The sequence below is a fragment of the Ranitomeya imitator genome, chromosome 9 (assembly GCF_032444005.1).
Source record: "Ranitomeya imitator isolate aRanImi1 chromosome 9, aRanImi1.pri, whole genome shotgun sequence".
Lineage (NCBI taxonomy): Eukaryota > Metazoa > Chordata > Amphibia > Anura > Dendrobatidae > Ranitomeya > Ranitomeya imitator.
This window is the reverse complement of record NC_091290.1, coordinates 153,285,836-153,305,144: the sequence shown is the minus strand read 5'-3', so window position 1 is coordinate 153,305,144 and position 19,309 is coordinate 153,285,836. Positions and strand designations below refer to the sequence as shown.

Genomic DNA, 19,309 nt, shown 5'->3' with positions numbered 1-19,309 from the left:
TCAGCCCTCGCTTGCCCTGCACCTATCCCTAAGTAGGGAACTGGCAAGTGAAGACACTGATCCCTCCGCTGCACTAAAACAACACAAAGGAAGGTATGACAGGCAAGGTAATGGAAAACAACACTTAGCTCACTGCTGCAAGGCACAGCAGGAATGAAACACCAGACTCCGCTGACGAACAACTGCTCCCAGCAAGCTACTTTCCCAGCTTGGTCACTGCAGAATGAACTCTAACACCAACAGTCAGCTGATGCATCAGGTGACCTCTTGAAGGACGGTGGGAGTGGTCACCACCCAGATCAGCTGACCCAGCCGCAATGGAAAAAAGTTTTAATCTGAGGGAAACCAGATCTGCCTCAAATCCAAAAATGGATCGCGACACCAACATTTCGGATTTTACAATCATTTTTCAAGCTGGTGTTATAAAATATTCTAATTTATTGAGATAATTACTTTTTGGCCTTCATTGGCTGTAAGCCATAACTATCAACATTAACAGAAATAAACATGTGAAATAGATCACTATGTCTGTAATGTCTCTATAGAATATATGAGATTCACTTTTTGTATTGAATAAATGAAATAAATTCACTTCTTGTTGATATTCTAATTTACTGAGAAGCACTTGTAGATGTGTGGTAGCGGGGGGTTCGGGATCACTATACGTGGGGCAGCGGAGGGTTCGGGGTCACTATACGTGGGGCAGCGGGGGGTTCGGGATCACTATACGTGGGGCAGCGGAGGGTTCGGGGTCACTATACGTGGGGCAGCGGGGGGTTCGGGGTCACTATACCTGGGGCAGCGGGGGGTTCGGGGTCACTATACGTGGGGCAGCGGGGGGTTCGGGGTCACTATACGTGGGGCAGCGGGGGGTTCGGGGTCACTACGTGGGGCAGCGGGGGGTTCGGGGTCACTATACATGGGGCAGCGGGGGGTTCGGGGTCACTACACGTGGGGCAGTGGGGGATGTGGGGCAGCGCGGGGTTCAGGGCCACTACACGTGGGGCAGCGGGGGATGTGGGGCAGCGGGGGGTTCGGGGTTACTACACGTGGGGCAGCGGGGGGTTCAGGGTCACTACACGTGGGGCAGCGGGGGGTTCGGGGTCACTACACGTGGGGCAGCGGGGGGTTCGGGGTCACTTCATGTGGGGCTGCGGCGTGGGGTTCGGGGTCACTACATGTGGGGCAGCGTGGGGTTCGGGGTCACTACATGTGGGGCAGCGGGGGGTTCGGGATCACTACATGTGGGGCAGCGGGGGGTTCGGGGACACTAGACGTAGGGCAGCGGGGGGTTCGGGATCACTACACGTGGGGCAGCGGGGGGTTCTGGATCACTACACGTAGGGCAGCAGGAGGTTCGGGGTCACTACATGTGGGGCAGCGGGGGGTTCGGGATCACTACACGTGGGGCAGCGGGGGGTTCGGGATCACTACACGTGGGGCAGCGGGGGGTTCGGGATCACTACATGTGGGGCAGCGGGGGGTTCGGGATCACTATACGTGGGGCAGCAGAGGGTTCGGGGTCACTATACGTGGGGCAGCGGGGGGTTCGGGATCACTATACGTGGGGCAGCGGAGGGTTCGGGGTCACTACACGTGGGGCAGCGGGGGGTTCGGGGTCACTACACGTGGAGCAGCGGGGGGTTCGGGGTCACTACACGTAGGGCAGCGGGGGGTTCGGGGTCACTACACGTGGGGCAGCGGGGGGTTCGGGGTCACTACACGTGGGGCAGCGGGGGGTTCGGGGTCACTACACGTGGGGCAGCGGGGGGTTCGGGGTCACTACACGTGGGGCAGCGGGGGGTTCGGGGTCACTACACGTGGGGCAGCGGGGGGTTCGGGGTCACTACACGTGGGGCAGCGGGGGGTTCGGGGTCACTACACGTGGGGCAGCGGGGGGTTCGGGGTCACTACACGTGGGGCAGCGGGGGGTTCTGGATCACTACACGTAGGGCAGCGGGGGGTTCGGGGTCACTATACGTGGGGCAGCGGAGGGTTCGGGGTCACTACACGTGGGGCAGCGGGGGGTTCTGGATCACTACACGTAGGGCAGCGGGGGGTTCGGGGTCACTACACGTAGGGCAGCGGGGGGTTCGGGGTCACTACACGTAGGGCAGCGGGGGGTTCGGGGTCACTACACGTGGGGCAGCGGGGGGTTCGGGGTCACTACACGCGGGGGGTTCGGGGTCACTACACGTGGGGCAGCGGGGGGTTCGGGGTCACTACACGTAGGGCAGCAGGAGGTTCGGGGTCACTACACGTGGGGCAGCGGGGGGTTCGGGGTCACTACACGTGGGGCAGCGGGGGGTTCGGGGTCACTACACGTAGGGCAGCGGGGGTTCGGGGTCACCACACGTGGGGGATGTGGGGCAGCGGGGGGTTCAGGGTCACTACACGTGGGGCAGCGGGGGGTTCGGGGTCACTACACGTGGGGCAGCGGGGGGTTCGGGGACACTTCATGTGGGGCAGCGGCGGGGGGTTCGGGGTCACTACATGTGGGGCAGCGGGGGATTCGGGGTCACTAAATGTGGGGCAGCGGGGGGTTCGGGATCACTACATGTGGGGCAGCGGGGGGTTCGGGGACACTAGACGTAGGGCAGTGGGGGGTTCGGGATCACTACACGTGGGGCAGCGGGGGTTCGGGGTCACTACACGTGGGGCAGCGGGGGGTTCGGGGTCACTACACGTGGGGCAGCGGGGGGTTCGGGGTCACTACACGTGGGGCAGCGGGGGGTTCTGGATCACTACACGTAGGGCAGCGGGGGGTTCGGGGTCACTATACGTGGGGCAGCGGAGGGTTCGGGGTCACTACACGTGGGGCAGCGGGGGGTTCTGGATCACTACACGTAGGGCAGCGGGGGGTTCGGGGTCACTACACGTAGGGCAGCGGGGGGTTCGGGGTCACTACACGTAGGGCAGCGGGGGGTTCGGGGTCACTACACGTGGGGCAGCGGGGGGTTCGGGGTCACTACACGCGGGGGGTTCGGGGTCACTACACGTGGGGCAGCGGGGGGTTCGGGGTCACTACACGTAGGGCAGCAGGAGGTTCGGGGTCACTACACGTGGGGCAGCGGGGGGTTCGGGGTCACTACACGTGGGGCAGCGGGGGGTTCGGGGTCACTACACGTAGGGCAGCGGGGGTTCGGGGTCACCACACGTGGGGGATGTGGGGCAGCGGGGGGTTCAGGGTCACTACACGTGGGGCAGCGGGGGGTTCGGGGTCACTACACGTGGGGCAGCGGGGGGTTCGGGGACACTTCATGTGGGGCAGCGGCGGGGGGTTCGGGGTCACTACATGTGGGGCAGCGGGGGATTCGGGGTCACTAAATGTGGGGCAGCGGGGGGTTCGGGATCACTACATGTGGGGCAGCGGGGGGTTCGGGGACACTAGACGTAGGGCAGTGGGGGGTTCGGGATCACTACACGTGGGGCAGCGGGGGGTTCGGGGTCACTACACGTGGGGCAGCGGGGGGTTCTGGATCACTACACGTAGGGCAGCGGGGGGTTCGGGGTCACTACACGTGGGGCAGCGGGGGGTTCGGGGTCACTACACGTGGGGCAGCGGGGGGTTCTGGATCACTACACGTAGGGCAGCGGGGGGTTCGGGGTCACTATACGTGGGGCAGCGGGGGGTTCGGGGTCACTACACGTGGGGCAGCGGGGGGTTCGGGGTCACTACACGTGGGGCAGCGGGGGGTTCTGGATCACTACACGTAGGGCAGCGGGGGGTTCGGGGTCACTATACGTGGGGCAGCGGGGGGTTCGGGGTCACTACACGTGGGGCAGCGGGGGTTCGGGGTCACTACACGTGGGGCAGCGGGGGGTTCTGGATCACTACACGTAGGGCAGCGGGGGGTTCGGGGTCACTATACGTGGGGCAGCGGGGGGTTCGGGGTCACTACACGTGGGGCAGCGGGGGTTCGGGGTCACTACACGTGGGGCAGCGGGGGGTTCTGGATCACTACACGTAGGGCAGCGGGGGGTTCGGGGTCACTACACGTGGGGCAGCGGGGGGTTCGGGGTCACTACACGTGGGGCAGCGGGGGGTTCTGGATCACTACACGTAGGGCAGCGGGGGGTTCGGGGTCACTATACGTGGGGCAGCGGGGGGTTCGGGGTCACTACACGTGGGGCAGCGGGGGGTTCGGGGTCACTACACGTGGGGCAGCGGGGGGTTCTGGATCACTACACGTAGGGCAGCGGGGGGTTCGGGGTCACTAGACGTGGGGCAGCGGGGGGTTCGGGGTCACTACACGTGGGGCAGCGGGGGGTTCGGGGTCACTACACGTGGGGCAGCGGGGGGTTCGGGATCACTACACGTAGGGCAGCGGGGGGTTCGGGGTCACTACACGTGGGGCAGCGGGGGGTTCGGGGTCACTACACGTGGGGCAGCGGGGGGTTCGGGATCACTACACGTAGGGCAGCGGGGGGTTCGGGATCACTATACGTGGGGCAGCGGGGGGTTCGGGGTCACTACACGTGGGGCAGCGGGGGGTTCGGGGTCACTACACGTGGGGCAGCGGGGGGTTCGGGGTCACTACACGTAGGGCAGCGGGGGGTTCGGGGTCACTACACGTGGGGCAGCGGGGGGTTCGGGGTCACTACACGTGGGGCAGCGGGGGGTTCTGGATCACTACACGTAGGGCAGCGGGGGGTTCGGGGTCACTACACGTAGGGCAGCGGGGGGTTCGGGGTCACTACACGTAGGGCAGCGGGGGGTTCGGGGTCACTAGACGTGGGGCAGCGGGGGGTTCGGGGTCACTACACGTGGGGCAGCGGGGGGTTCGGGATCACTACACGTAGGGCAGCGGGGGGTTCGGGGTCACTACACGTAGGGCAGCGGGGGGTTCGGGGTCACTACACGTGGGGCAGCGGGGGGTTCGGGGTCACTACACGTGGGGCAGCGGGGGGTTCGGGATCACTACACGTAGGGCAGCGGGGGGTTCGGGGTCACTACACGTGGGGCAGCGGGGGGTTCGGGGTCACTACACGTGGGGCAGCGGGGGGTTCGGGATCACTACACGTAGGGCAGCGGGGGGTTCGGGATCACTATACGTGGGGCAGCGGGGGGTTCGGGGTCACTACACGTGGGGCAGCGGGGGGTTCGGGGTCACTACACGTGGGGCAGCGGGGGGTTCGGGGTCACTACACGTGGGGCAGCGGGGGGTTCGGGGTCACTACACGTAGGGCAGCGGGGGGTTCGGGGTCACTACACGTGGGGCAGCGGGGGGTTCGGGGTCACTACACGTGGGGCAGCGGGGGGTTCTGGATCACTACACGTAGGGCAGCGGGGGGTTCGGGGTCACTATACGTGCGGACTCTGCTGTTGATGAAGTTGCCGCACACTTTGGCTTTGCGATGTGGGTAGCCTCTCATGTTCGGCAGGACGGGGTGAGGTGCGCGGTTTGTGATGTGGGATGGCTGCACCGTGTATACAGTACGTCCGGCTGTATACGGAGAGGCGCGGGGTCACGGGAGCTTACAATCTACAGAGAACGTGTACAGGAGCCCCCACAGTCCCCGCCATTACGTGCTCATCCTGAGCCTCCGGGTTCATGTGCAGAATGACAGAGCTGCAGTGAGGCCTGACATGGCGGCAGTGATGGTGCTGGTTGCGGCTGATTTTCCGGTGTTTTCTTTGGGTGATCCGGCATTAGCTCCGCTCTGGGATCCTTCTCCCTCTCAGCTGTCTACGTCCTGGGAGTTCGGCTGAGGACACGCTCCTGTGACATGAGGACTGGCAGTGCCAGGACGGGCACTGAGGAGACGGGCATACCGTATCTATGGATACTGACCGAAGCCAGACAGGCCCCATAACACAGGCCTCACCCCCCTCGCCTCACGGCCGATCTATCAGAGCCGCCAGTCACAGCGTCAGATGCGATTTTATAGAATCCCGTATAGGATGTTATAAGGCGCTGTACATTTCCGGAGATTTCTGATGGTTTTCTTACTGGTCACATTTTTGCGCTGTCTTTTACGTTCTTTGGAGCTGCCTGTGAGAAAACCATTCCTGGAATTCCCGGACCTCGTCCGCAGAGCTGACAATCTGCTGAGACTGTTCCCAGAATACTGCAGGAATGTCCCGGGATGTCAGGAGTAAATATAGTGCGGACCCCCATCATCCCCAGCAGATGTTCCCACCATGTGACCAGACATTCCAGGGATGTGCCAAGTCCTGGCCCTACAGCGCCACCTGCAGGACTGTGCTGGTAGTGCGGCCTGCTCTGACCTGTGCCCCCCGACCTGTGCCCCCTGACTTGTGCCCCTTTATCTCCCCAGGACTATGAATATCCTCTGCACCCTCACAATACCAACTACCAGAAGAACGACCGCTGCCCCCCGCCGCCACAGACCCTGCCGGAGCGAGCCTGCGACGTCCCGAGCTGCAGATCGGACTCTGAATGTGATCGCCACAAGCGCTGCTGCTTCAATGGATGCATATACGCCTGTCTGGAGTCCGTGCAGCCCCCCCCAGGTACTGGGACACCCCCACACTACGACATGGTTGTCACCCACCTCCCCCGAATCTATACAGAGCTGCGCAAAAGTTTTAGGCGGGTGTGGAAAATATGCTGCAGCATAAGAAACTTCCAAATATAGGAATGTTACAGGGGTTCTCCGAACCGGGCCGGCCCAGCGTCTGCTCCTCTCCTGCAAAGTCAGCGCTGCTGTCCCCGGCCGTGATGTGTCTGCAGCAGCCAATCAGCGGTCACTTGTCAGCCGCAGCTCATCAGTATTCTGATGGAAAAGTAAAGGCTGATTATGGCGAGCAACAAGTCACATCACCGCCAGGACCAGCATGGCCGACATCACCGCCAGGAGCAGCATGGCCATCACCACCAGGAGCGGCATGGCCATCACCACCAGGAGCAGCATGGCCGACATCATCAGGACCAGCATGGCCAACATCAGCGCCAGGAGCGGCATGGCCATCACCACCAGGAGCAGCATGGCCGACATCATCGCCAGGACCAGCATGGCTGACATCACCGCCAGAAGCAGCATGGCCGCCATCACCGCCAGGACCAGCATGGCCGCCATCACCGCCAGGAGCAGCATGGCCGACATCACCGCCAGGAGCAGCATGGCCATCACCACCAGGAGCAGCATGGCCATCACCACCAGGAGCAGCATGGCCGACATCATCAGGACCAGCATGGCCAACATCAGCGCCAGGAGCGGCATGGCCATCACCACCAGGAGCAGCATGGCCGACATCACCGCCAGGACCAGCATGGCTGACATCATCGCCAGGACCAGCATGGCTGACATCACCGCCAGAAGCAGCATGGCCGCCATCACCGCCAGGACCAGCATGGCCGCCATCACCGCCAGGACCAGCATGGCCGACATCACCGCCAGGAGCAGCATGGCCATCACCACCAGGAGCAGCATGGCCATCACCACCAGGAGCAGCATGGCCGACATCATCAGGACCAGCATGGCCAACATCAGCGCCAGGAGCGGCATGGCCATCACCACCAGGAGCAGCATGGCCGACATCACCGCCAGGACCAGCATGGCTGACATCATCGCCAGGACCAGCATGGCTGACATCACCGCCAGAAGCAGCATGGCCGCCATCACCGCCAGGACCAGCATGGCCGCCATCACCGCCAGGAGCAGCATGGCCGACATCACCGCCAGGAGCAGCATGGCCATCACCACCAGGAGCAGCATGGCCATCACCACCAGGAGCAGCATGGCCGACATCATCAGGACCAGCATGGCCAACATCAGCGCCAGGAGCGGCATGGCCATCACCACCAGGAGCAGCATGGCCGACATCATCAGGACCAGCATGGCCAACATCAGCGCCAGGAGCGGCATGGCCATCACCACCAGGAGCAGCATGGCCGACATCACCGCCAGGACCAGCATGGCTGACATCATCGCCAGGACCAGCATGGCTGACATCACCGCCAGAAGCAGCATGGCCGCCATCACCGCCAGGACCAGCATGGCCGCCATCACCGCCAGGAGCAGCATGGCCGACATCACCGCCAGGACCAGCATGGCCGACATCACCGCCAGGACCAGCATGGCTGACATCACCGCCAGAAGCAGCATGGCCGCCATCACCGCCAGGACCAGCATGGCCGCCATCACCGCCAGGACCAGCATGGCCGACATCACCGCCAGGACCAGCATGGCCGACATCACCGCCAGGACCAGCATGGCCGCCATCACCGCCAGGAGCAGCATGGCCGCCATCACCGCCAGGAGCAGCATGGCCGCCATCACCGCCAGGACCAGCATGGCCGCCATCACCGCCAGGACCAGCATGGCCGACATCACCGCCAGGACCAGCATGGCTGACATCACCGCCAGGACCAGCATGGCTGACATCACCGCCAGGACCAGCATGGCCGCCATCACCGCCAGGACCAGCATGGCCGACATCACCGCCAGGACCAGCATGGCCGACATCACCGCCAGGACCAGCATGGCCGACATCACCGCCAGGACCAGCATGGCCGACATCACCGCCAGGACCAGCATGGCCGACATCACCGCCAGGACCAGCATGGCCGACATCACCGCCAGGACCAGCATGGCTGACATCACCGCCAGAAGCAGCATGGCCGCCATCACCGCCAGGAGCAGCATGGCCGCCATCACCGCCAGGAGCAGCATGGCCGACATCACCGCCAGAAGCAGCATGGCCGCCATCACCGCCAGGACCAGCATGGCCGCCATCACCGCCAGAAGCAGCATGGCCGCCATCACCGCCAGGAGCAGCATGGCCGAGATCACCTCCAGGACCAGCATGGCCGACATCACCGCCAGGACCAGCATGGCCGACATCACCGCAAGGAGCAGCATGCCCCCCGCCTTTTACCTTTGCCCCTCCACCTTTTACCTGTGCGCCCCACCTTTTACCTGTGCGCCCCCCACCTTTTACCTGTGCGCCCCCCACCTTTTACCTGTGCCCCCCACCTTTTACCTGTGCCCCCCACCTTTTACCTGTGCGCCCCCCACCTTTTACCTGTGCCCCCCACCTTTTACCTGTGCACCCACCCGCCTTTTACTGACCACAGCAGATTTGTGTCTTCGCAGTGCTGGATTGGCTCGTGCAGCCCAAACCTCGCTGGCTGGGGGGTAACGGCTGGTTACTGGATGGACCTGAGGAAGCACTACAAGGTACAGACTGCCCCAAACTACTGATGACTGGTGATGATGATGGGTGATCATTACTGATGTGTGATGATGATGGGTGGTCATTACCGATGTGTGATGATGATGGGTGGTCATTACCGATGTGTGATGATGATGGGTGGTCATTACCGATGTGTGATGATGATGGGTGATCATTACTGATGTGTGATGATGATGGGTGGTCATTACTGATGTGTGATGGTGATGGGTGATCATTACTGATGTGTGATGATGATGGGTGGTCATTACTGATGTGTGATGATTATGGGTGATCATTACTGATGTGTGATGATGATGGGTGGTCATTACCGATGTGTGATGATGATGGGTGGTCATTACCGATGTGTGATGATGATGGGTGATCATTACTGATGTGTGATGATGATGGGTGATCATTACTGATGTGTGATTATGATGGGTGATCATCACTGATGTGTGATGATGATGGGTGGTCATTACTGATGTGTGATGATGATGATGGGTGATCATTACTGATGTGTGATGATGATGGGTGGTCATTACTGATGTGTGATGATGATGGGTGATCATTACTGATGTGTGATGATGGGTGGTCATTACTGATGTGTGATGATGATGGGTGATCATTACTGATGTGTGATGATGATGGGTGGTCATTACCGATGTGTGATGATGATGGGTGGTCATTACTGATGTGTGATGATGATGGGTGGTCATTACTGATGTGTGATGATGATGGGTGGTCATTACCGATGTGTGATGATGATGGGTGATCATTACTGATGTGTGATGATGATGGGTGGTCATTACTGATGTGTGATGTGATGGGTGGTCATGACTGATGTGTGATGATGATGATGGGTGATCATTACTGATGTGTGATGATGATGGGTGATCATCACTGATGTGTGATGATGGGTGGTCATTACTTATGTGTGATGATGATGGGTGATCATCACTGATGTGTGATGATGATGGGTGATCATCACTGATGTGTGATGATGATGGGTGATCATTACTGATGTGTGATGATAATGGATGATCATTACTGATGTGTGATGATGATGGATGATCATTACTGATGTGTGGTGATGGGTGATCATTACTGATGTGTGATGATGATGGTGATCATTACTGATGTGTGATGATGATGGGTGGTCATTACTGATGTGTGATGATGATGGGTGATCATTACTGATGTGTGATGATGATGGGTGATCATTACTGATGTGTGATGATGATGGGTGATCATTACTGATGTGTGATGATGATGGGTGATCATTACTGATGTGTGATGATGATGGGTGATCATTACTGATGTGTGATGATGATGATGGGTGATCATTACTGATGTGTGGTGATGATGGGTGATCATTACTGATGTGTGATGATGGGTGATCATTACTGATGTGTGATGATGATGGGTGATCATCACTGATGTGTGATGATGATGATGGGTGATCATTACTGATGTGTGGTGATGATGGGTGATCATTACTGATGTGTGATGATGGGTGATCATTACTGATGTGTGATGATGATGGGTGGTCATCACTGATGTGTGATGATGATGGGTGATCATTACTGATGTGTGATGATGGGTGATCATTACTGATGTGTGATGATGATGGGTGATCATCACTGATGTGTGATGATGATGGGTGGTCATTACTGATGTGTGATGATGGGTGATCATTACTGATGTGTGATGATGATGGGTGATCATCACTGATGTGTGATGATGATGGGTGGTCATTACTGATGTGTGATGATGATGGGTGATCATTACTGATGTGTGATGATGGGTGATCATTACTGATGTGTGATGATGATGGGTGGTCATTACTGATGTGTGATGATGATGGGTGATCATTACTGATGTGTGATGATGATGATGGGTGATCATTACTGATGTGTGGTGATGATGGGTGATCATTACTGATGTGTGATGATGGGTGATCATTACTGATGTGTGATGATGATGGGTGATCATCACTGATGTGTGATGATGATGATGATGATGGGTGATCATTACTGATGTGTGGTGATGATGGGTGATCATTACTGATGTGTGATGATGGGTGATCATTACTGATGTGTGATGATGATGGGTGATCATCACTGATGTGTGATGATGATGGGTGGTCATCACTGATGTGTGATGATGATGGGTGGTCATTACTGATGTGTGATGATGATGGGTGATCATTACTGATGTGTGATGATGATGATGGGTGATCATTACTGATGTGTGGTGATGATGGGTGATCATTACTGATGTGTGATGATGGGTGATCATTACTGATGTGTGATGATGATGGGTGATCATCACTGATGTGTGATGATGATGGGTGGTCATTACTGATGTGTGATGATGGGTGATCATTACTGATGTGTGATGATGATGGGTGATCATCACTGATGTGTGATGATGATGGGTGGTCATTACTGATGTGTGATGATGATGGGTGATCATTACTGATGTGTGATGATGGGTGATCATTACTGATGTGTGATGATGATGGGTGGTCATTACTGATGTGTGATGATGATGGGTGATCATTACTGATGTGTGATGATGGGTGATCATTACTGATGTGTGATGATGATGGGTGGTCATTACTGATGTGTGATGATGATGGGTGATCATTACTGATGTGTGATGATGATGGGTGATCATTACTGATGTGTGATGATGATGGGTGGTCATTACTGATGTGTGATGATGATGGGTGGTCATTACTGATGTGTGATGATGATGGGTGATCATTGCTGATGTGTGATGATGGGTGATCATTACTGATGTGTGATGATGATGGGTGGTCATTACTGATGTGTGATGATGATGGGTGGTCATTACTGATGTGTGATGATGATGGGTGATCATTGCTGATGTGTGATGATGGGTGATCATTACTGATGTGTGATGATGATTGTGATCATCACTGATGTGTGATGATGATGGGTGGTCATTACTGATGTGTGATGATGATGGGTGATGTCTGGATGATGAGCATCTTCCCTTTCCCGCTGAGAATCACCGCTCTGCCCCTCACAGCGGAGGCGTGCAGCACCACAGAGGACGGGGACGAGCCGCTGCACTGCCCCACCGGGTACGAATGTCACATCATTAACCCCGGCAGCCCGGCCGAGGGCATCCCTAACAGAGGCCAGTGCATCAAGCAGAGGGGGAACTCAGGTCAGTGCTCTCGGTCTGCCCCTGGGAAAGCTGGGTATTACAGGGGTCCTGAGGCTGAGGGTGTATAGTGGGATGGGCATGGAGAATGATATTCTGGAGGAAGGCTGGTGGTACCCCAGGGATGGCTGCACTACTGGTGCATGATGGGAGAGGGGTGCACGTGGCATCAGTGACTTCATTTCTCATGTTTCATTGCAGACGGGAGAAGCCTGAGACACAAGTATCCCAAAGATTATCACGGTGAGTGCTCGGCAGCCGCGGGGTCTGCGGCACTGTGGGGTCTGCGGCGCTGCGGGATCTGCGGCGCTGCGAGGTCTGCACCGCTGCGGGGTCTGTGCCTCTGTGGGGTCTGTGCCTCTGTGGGGTCTGTGCCGCTGCGGGGTCTGTGCCGCTGTGAGGTCTGCACCGCTGCGGGGTCTGTGCCGCTGCAGGGTCTGCGGCGCTGCAGGATCTGCGGCGCTGCGAGGTCTGTGCCTCTGTGGGGTCTGTGCCGCTGCGGGGTCTGTGCCGCTGTGAGGTCTGCACCGCTGCGGGGTCTGCGCCGCTGCAGGGTCTGCGGCGCTGCGGGATCTGCGGCGCTGCGAGGTCTGTGCCTCTGTGGGGTCTGTGCCTCTGTGGGGTCTGTGCCTCTGTGGGGTCTGTGCCTCTGTGGGGTCTGTGCCACTGCGGGGTCTGTGCCGCTGTGAGGTCTGCACCGCTGCAGGGTCTGCGCCAGCATCACACACCGACTCATCCCTGGGTCCCTCCTGGGTCACTGCTCGATATCAGCGAATGCCACATTGGAAGCCAGTCGTAATGCCACGTACAGCTGGGGGTTTGTTACAGTGTCTCAGTCTAGTGGCAGCACGCCGTCATCCCCGTATATACCATAATGGAGGGTGATGGTCGGTGTGTGAGCGACCGGGGGATCATCTGACGCCCCCATAATGTGACCTGGACCCTCTCTCCGTCCTGATGCTTGGGGACAGTGTTTCAGTCTGGGCTGCTTTGCCATTGATCAGTCAGTAGGGGGCAGCGTCCGATTACCGCTGATAATATAACGGATGACGCCTCTGTGTTGCAGGCGGCAATTACAACAACGTGGTGGTCACGGGCGATAAACAGAGCAAGAAGCTGCTTGGTTAGAGGTCAGTGCGCCGCGCTCCACCACGTTCGCAGCAGTCCTGTCACTTTCTGGCTTCTTTTTTAGATACTTTACATTGTTTTCTATATTCACATCCAAAGCTGCCACAACATATGTCATCCACATGACGTGATATCTGAGCTCCCAGAATGCACTGTGCTCCCATAATAATAGCGCAGCAGAACTGTGATTGCAGCTCTGGAAGTAACTGGAGACATGAGACTGAACCTCGCTACTTCTCGTGTCCTGAGTTTGTTACACTGTATCAGTGCAGGCTGTTTAGCTGGCAGAGATGGATACATTGTAACAAACCCTCAGCTGTGACAAGCATTGGGTTCAGTGATGGCAGGGTTGCAGCTTTAGGATGTGTGTAATTGATGTATCTGCAGGTAGTCGGTGACCCCTATGGAGGACGTATGGAGTGGGCCGCTATCGGACTCCACGCTTCCATCCCCCATCAGCCGATTAGGTAAAGCTGCGCCATTATTCAGGAGAGACGGAGACTCGTGGAGACCAGAGACCAGCGTGTCCGGAGCCCTGGGAGATTCACCCCGTGGTTCGCAGGGAGCGTCGGCGGTGTACACGGAGCTCCACATCCCATTAAAGCTTTTGTGTTTGGAGCCCATGTTGTGATTTGTCCGTCATTGAGCCGCGGTAATGGCGAATACGACCACCGCTGGCGGCCGCCGCTGATTTCCGCCGTCAGTGTTCACGCCACACGGTTCGTCGAGTCCTGCCGGGGGCGCAGAACACAAATCTCCATGTTATCAGCATGCAAAGAATCCAGTGTCACCGCCCATAAGAATGTAATAAAGATGGAAGATTCCAGAAGATCGGGGCCAATGGCCGAGAACGTGTGACCCGGGCAGGTATCTAGGTCAGCCGAGGCTCAGATACTCCAGGCATTCCTCACTAATCATGGCGTGCCTCGGCTGCGCCTGCATTCAGCGCGGTGATGATGGAGAACACCCAGCGCTGCTCCCCTGATGATCTGTATAAAGACAAGGTGCGGAGCGGTGTCGGTGCGGAGCCGGTGCGGAGCCAGCGCGGGCCCCGGGCCCCCACTACACATCATTACTCCTATTCCTGCTCTTACCTGAGGAGAAGCCAAATTATTCAGAAAGTAATAATGTCAGCGCCGCCCCTGTGGCCATAATACCGTGCGACCCCTGACAGCGGGCGAGTGTGCCGCCCGCTATATCTATACGTCAGTATACCTACACCACAGTGCCACCGAATGTGTGTAATATCATGGGGGCATGGCTCAAGACCCTCCGTATACCAGGGACAGCCCACAACACCCGCAATATACCGGGACACCCGCAATATACCGGGGACACCCCACAACACCCGCAATATAGCGGGAACACCCTCCGTATACAGGGAACACAACACCCGCCGTACACCGGGGACAACCCACAACACCCTCTGTATACCGGGAACACCGCACAACTCCTTCCGTATACAGGGAACACCCCACAAGACCCTCTGTATACAGGGAATACTCCACAAGACCTGCCATATACCGGGAACACTCCATAACACCCGCCGTATACCGAGAACACCCCACAACACCCGCAATATACCGGGAACACCGCACAACACCCGCAATATACCGGGAACACAACACCCGCCGTATACCGGGGACACCCCACAACACTCTCCGTATACAGGGAACACCCCACAAGACCTGCCGTGTACCGGAAACACCCCACAAGACCTGCCGTGTACCGGAAACACCCCACAAGACCCTCCGTATACAGGGAACACAACACCCGCCGTATACCGGGAACACAGCACAACACCCTCAATATACCAGGAACACAGCACAACTCCCGCAATATACCGGGATCACCGCACAACTCCCTCCGTATACAGGGAACACCCCACAACACCCTCCGTATACAGGGAACACCCCACAAGACCCTCCGTATACAGGGAATACTCCACAAGACCTGCCGTATACAGGGAACACCCCACAACACCCGCCGTATACCAGGGACACCCCACAACACCCTCCGTATACAGGGAACACCCCACAAGACCCTGCGTATACAGGGAATACTCCACAAGACCTGCCGTATACAGGGAACACCCCACAACACCCGCCGTATACCAGGGACACCCCACAACACCCTCCGTATACAGGGAACACCCCACAAGACCCTCCGTATACAGGGAATACTCCACAAGACCTGCCGTATACAGGGAACACCCCACAACACCCGCCGTATACCAGGGACACCCCACAACACCCTCCGTATACAGGGAACACCCCACAAGACCCTGCGTATACAGGGAATACTCCACAAGACCTGCCATATACCGGGAACACCCGCCGTATACCGGGAACAACCCACAACACCCTCTGTATATAGGGAACACCCCACAAGACCCTCCGTATACAGGGAATACTCCACAAGACCTGCCGTATACAGGGAACACCCCACAAGACCCTCCGTATACAGGGAAAACTCCACAAGACCCTCCGTATACAGGGAACACCCCACAAGACCCTCCGTATACAGGGAAAACTCCACAAGACCCTCCGTATACAGGGAATACTCCACAAGACCCTCCGTATACAGGGAATACTCCACAAGACCCTCCGTATACAGGGAATACTCCACAAGACCTGCCGTATACAGGGAATACTCCACAAGACCCTCCGTATACAGGGAATACTCCACAAGACCCTCCGTATACAGGGAATACTCCACAAGACCCTCCGTATACAGGGAAAACTCCACAAGACCCTCCGTATACAGGGAATACTCCACAAGACCCTCCGTATACAGGGAACACCCCACAAGACCCTCCGTATACAGGGAAAACTCCACAAGACCCTCCGTATACAGGGAATACTCCACAAGACCCTCCGTATACAGGGAATACTCCACAAGACCCTCCGTATACAGGGAAAACTCCACAAGACCCTCCGTATACAGGGAATACTCCACAAGACCCTCCGTATACAGGGAATACTCCACAAGACCCTCCGTATACAGGGAACACCCCACAAGACCCTCCGTATACAGGGGAAACTCCACAAGACCCTCCGTATACAGGGAATACTCCACAAGACCCTCCGTATACAGGGAATACTCCACAAGACCCTCCGTATACAGGGAAAACTCCACAAGACCCTCCGTATACAGGGAATACTCCACAAGACCCTCCGTATACAGGGAATACTCCACAAGACCCTCCGTATACAGGGAATACTCCACAAGACCCTCCGTATACAGGGAATACTCCACAAGACCCTCCGTATACAGGGAAAACTCCACAAGACCCTCCGTATACAGGGAATACTCCACAAGACCCTCCGTATACAGGGAATACTCCACAAGACCCTCCGTATACAGGGAATACTCCACAAGACCCTCCGTATACAGGGAATACTCCACAAGACCTGCCGTATACAGGGAACACCCGCCGTATACCGGGGACACCCCACAACACCCTCCGTATATAGGGAACACCCCACAAGACCCTCCGTATACAGGGAATACTCCACAAGACCCTCCGTATACAGGGAATACTCCACAAGACCCTCCGTATACAGGGAATACTCCACAAGACCCTCCGTATACAGGGAATACTCCACAAGACCTGCCGTATACAGGGAATACTCCACAAGACCCTCCGTATACAGGGAATACTCCACAAGACCCTCCGTATACAGGGAATACTCCACAAGACCCTCCGTATACAGGGAAAACTCCACAAGACCCTCCGTATACAGGGAATACTCCACAAGACCCTCCGTATACAGGGAAAACTCCACAAGACCCTCCGTATACAGGGAATACTCCACAAGACCCTCCGTATACAGGGAATACTCCACAAGACCCTCCGTATACAGGGAAAACTCCACAAGACCCTCCGTATACAGGGAATACTCCACAAGACCCTCCGTATACAGGGAATACTCCACAAGACCCTCCGTATACAGGGAACACCCCACAAGACCCTCCGTATACAGGGGAAACTCCACAAGACCCTCCGTATACAGGGAATACTCCACAAGACCCTCCGTATACAGGGAATACTCCACAAGACCCTCCGTATACAGGGAAAACTCCACAAGACCCTCCGTATACAGGGAATACTCCACAAGACCCTCCGTATACAGGGAATACTCCACAAGACCCTCCGTATACAGGGAATACTCCACAAGACCCTCCGTATACAGGGAATACTCCACAAGACCCTCCGTATACAGGGAATACTCCACAAGACCCTCCGTATACAGGGAATACTCCACAAGACCCTCCGTATACAGGGAATACTCCACAAGACCTGCCGTATACAGGGAACACCCGCCGTATACCGGGGACACCCCACAACACCCTCCGTATATAGGGAACACCCCACAAGACCCTCCGTATACAGGGAATACTCCACAAGACCCTCCGTATACAGGGAATACTCCACAAGACCCTCCGTATACAGGGAATACTCCACAAGACCCTCCGTATACAGGGAATACTCCACAAGACCTGCCGTATACAGGGAATACTCCACAAGACCCTCCGTATACAGGGAATACTCCACAAGACCCTCCGTATACAGGGAATACTCCACAAGACCCTCCGTATACAGGGAAAACTCCACAAGACCCTCCGTATACAGGGAATACTCCACAAGACCCTCCGTATACAGGGAATACTCCACAAGACCCTCCGTATACAGGGAAAACTCCACAAGACCCTCCGTATACAGGGAATACTCCACAAGACCCTCCGTATACAGGGAATACTCCACAAGACCCTCCGTATACAGGGAATACTCCACAAGACCCTCCGTATACAGGGAATACTCCACAAGACCTGCCGTATACAGGGAACACCCGCCGTATACCGGGGACACCCCACAACACCCTCCGTATATAGGGAACACCCCACAAGACCCTCCGTATACAGGGAATACTCCACAAGACCCTCCGTATACAGGGAATACTCCACAAGACCCTCCGTATACAGGGAATACTCCACAAGACCCTCCGTATACAGGGAATACTCCACAAGACCCTCCGTATACAGGGAATACTCCACAAGACCCTCCGTATACAGGGAATACTCCACAAGACCCTCCGTATACAGGGAATACTCCACAAGACCCTCCGTATACAGGGAATACTCCACAAGACCTGCCGTATACAGGGAACACCCGCCGTATACCGGGGACACCCCACAACACCCTCCGTATATAGGGAACACCCCACAAGACCCTCCGTATACAGGGAATACTCCACAAGACCCTCCGTATACAGGGAATACTCCACAAGACCCTCCGTATACAGGGAATACTCCACAAGACCTGCCGTATACAGGGAATACTCCACAAGACCCTCCGTATACAGGGAATACTCCACAAGACCCTCCGTATACAGGGAAAACTCCACAAGACCCTCCGTATACAGGGAATACTCCACAAGACCCTCCGTATACAGGGAACACCCGCCGTATACCGGGGACACCCCACAACACCCTCCGTATACAGGGAACACCCCACAAGACCTGCCGTATACAGGGAGCACCCCACAAGACCTGCCGTATACCGGGGACACCCCACAACACCCTCCGTATAGAGGGAACACCCCACAAGACCTACCGTATACAAAGAACACCCCACAACACCCTCCATATACAGGGAACACCCCACAACACCCGCCGTATACCGGGGACACCCCACAACACCCTCCATATACAGGGAATACTCCACAAGACCCTCCGTATACAGGGAATACTCCACAAGACCCTCCGTATACAGGGAATACTCCACAAGACCCTCCGTATACAGGGAATACTCCACAACACCCGCCGTATACAGGGAACACC

At 57.1% G+C, this 19,309-nt stretch overlaps 1 protein-coding gene across 2 annotated transcripts in view; it reads left to right on the top strand.

Moving 5' to 3' along the window:
* WFDC1 (WAP four-disulfide core domain 1) overlaps nt 1-14,083 on the top strand; it is a 40,864-nt gene extending 26,781 nt beyond the window's left edge. Inside the window, exons 2-7 of one of the 2 annotated variants that reach the window (XM_069739494.1) lie at nt 6,283-6,478; nt 9,064-9,147; nt 12,200-12,340; nt 12,539-12,580; nt 13,404-13,467; nt 13,853-14,083. In XM_069739494.1, coding sequence (XP_069595595.1) covers nt 6,283-6,478; nt 9,064-9,147; nt 12,200-12,340; nt 12,539-12,580; nt 13,404-13,465 — 525 coding nt within the window. In that variant the 3' untranslated portion in view covers nt 13,466-13,467; nt 13,853-14,083. The remainder of the gene's footprint in view (nt 1-6,282; nt 6,479-9,063; nt 9,148-12,199; nt 12,341-12,538; nt 12,581-13,403; nt 13,468-13,852) is intronic. The other variant, XM_069739495.1, reaches the window with a different exon arrangement.
* Nucleotides 14,084-19,309: the final 5,226 nt, after the last annotated feature.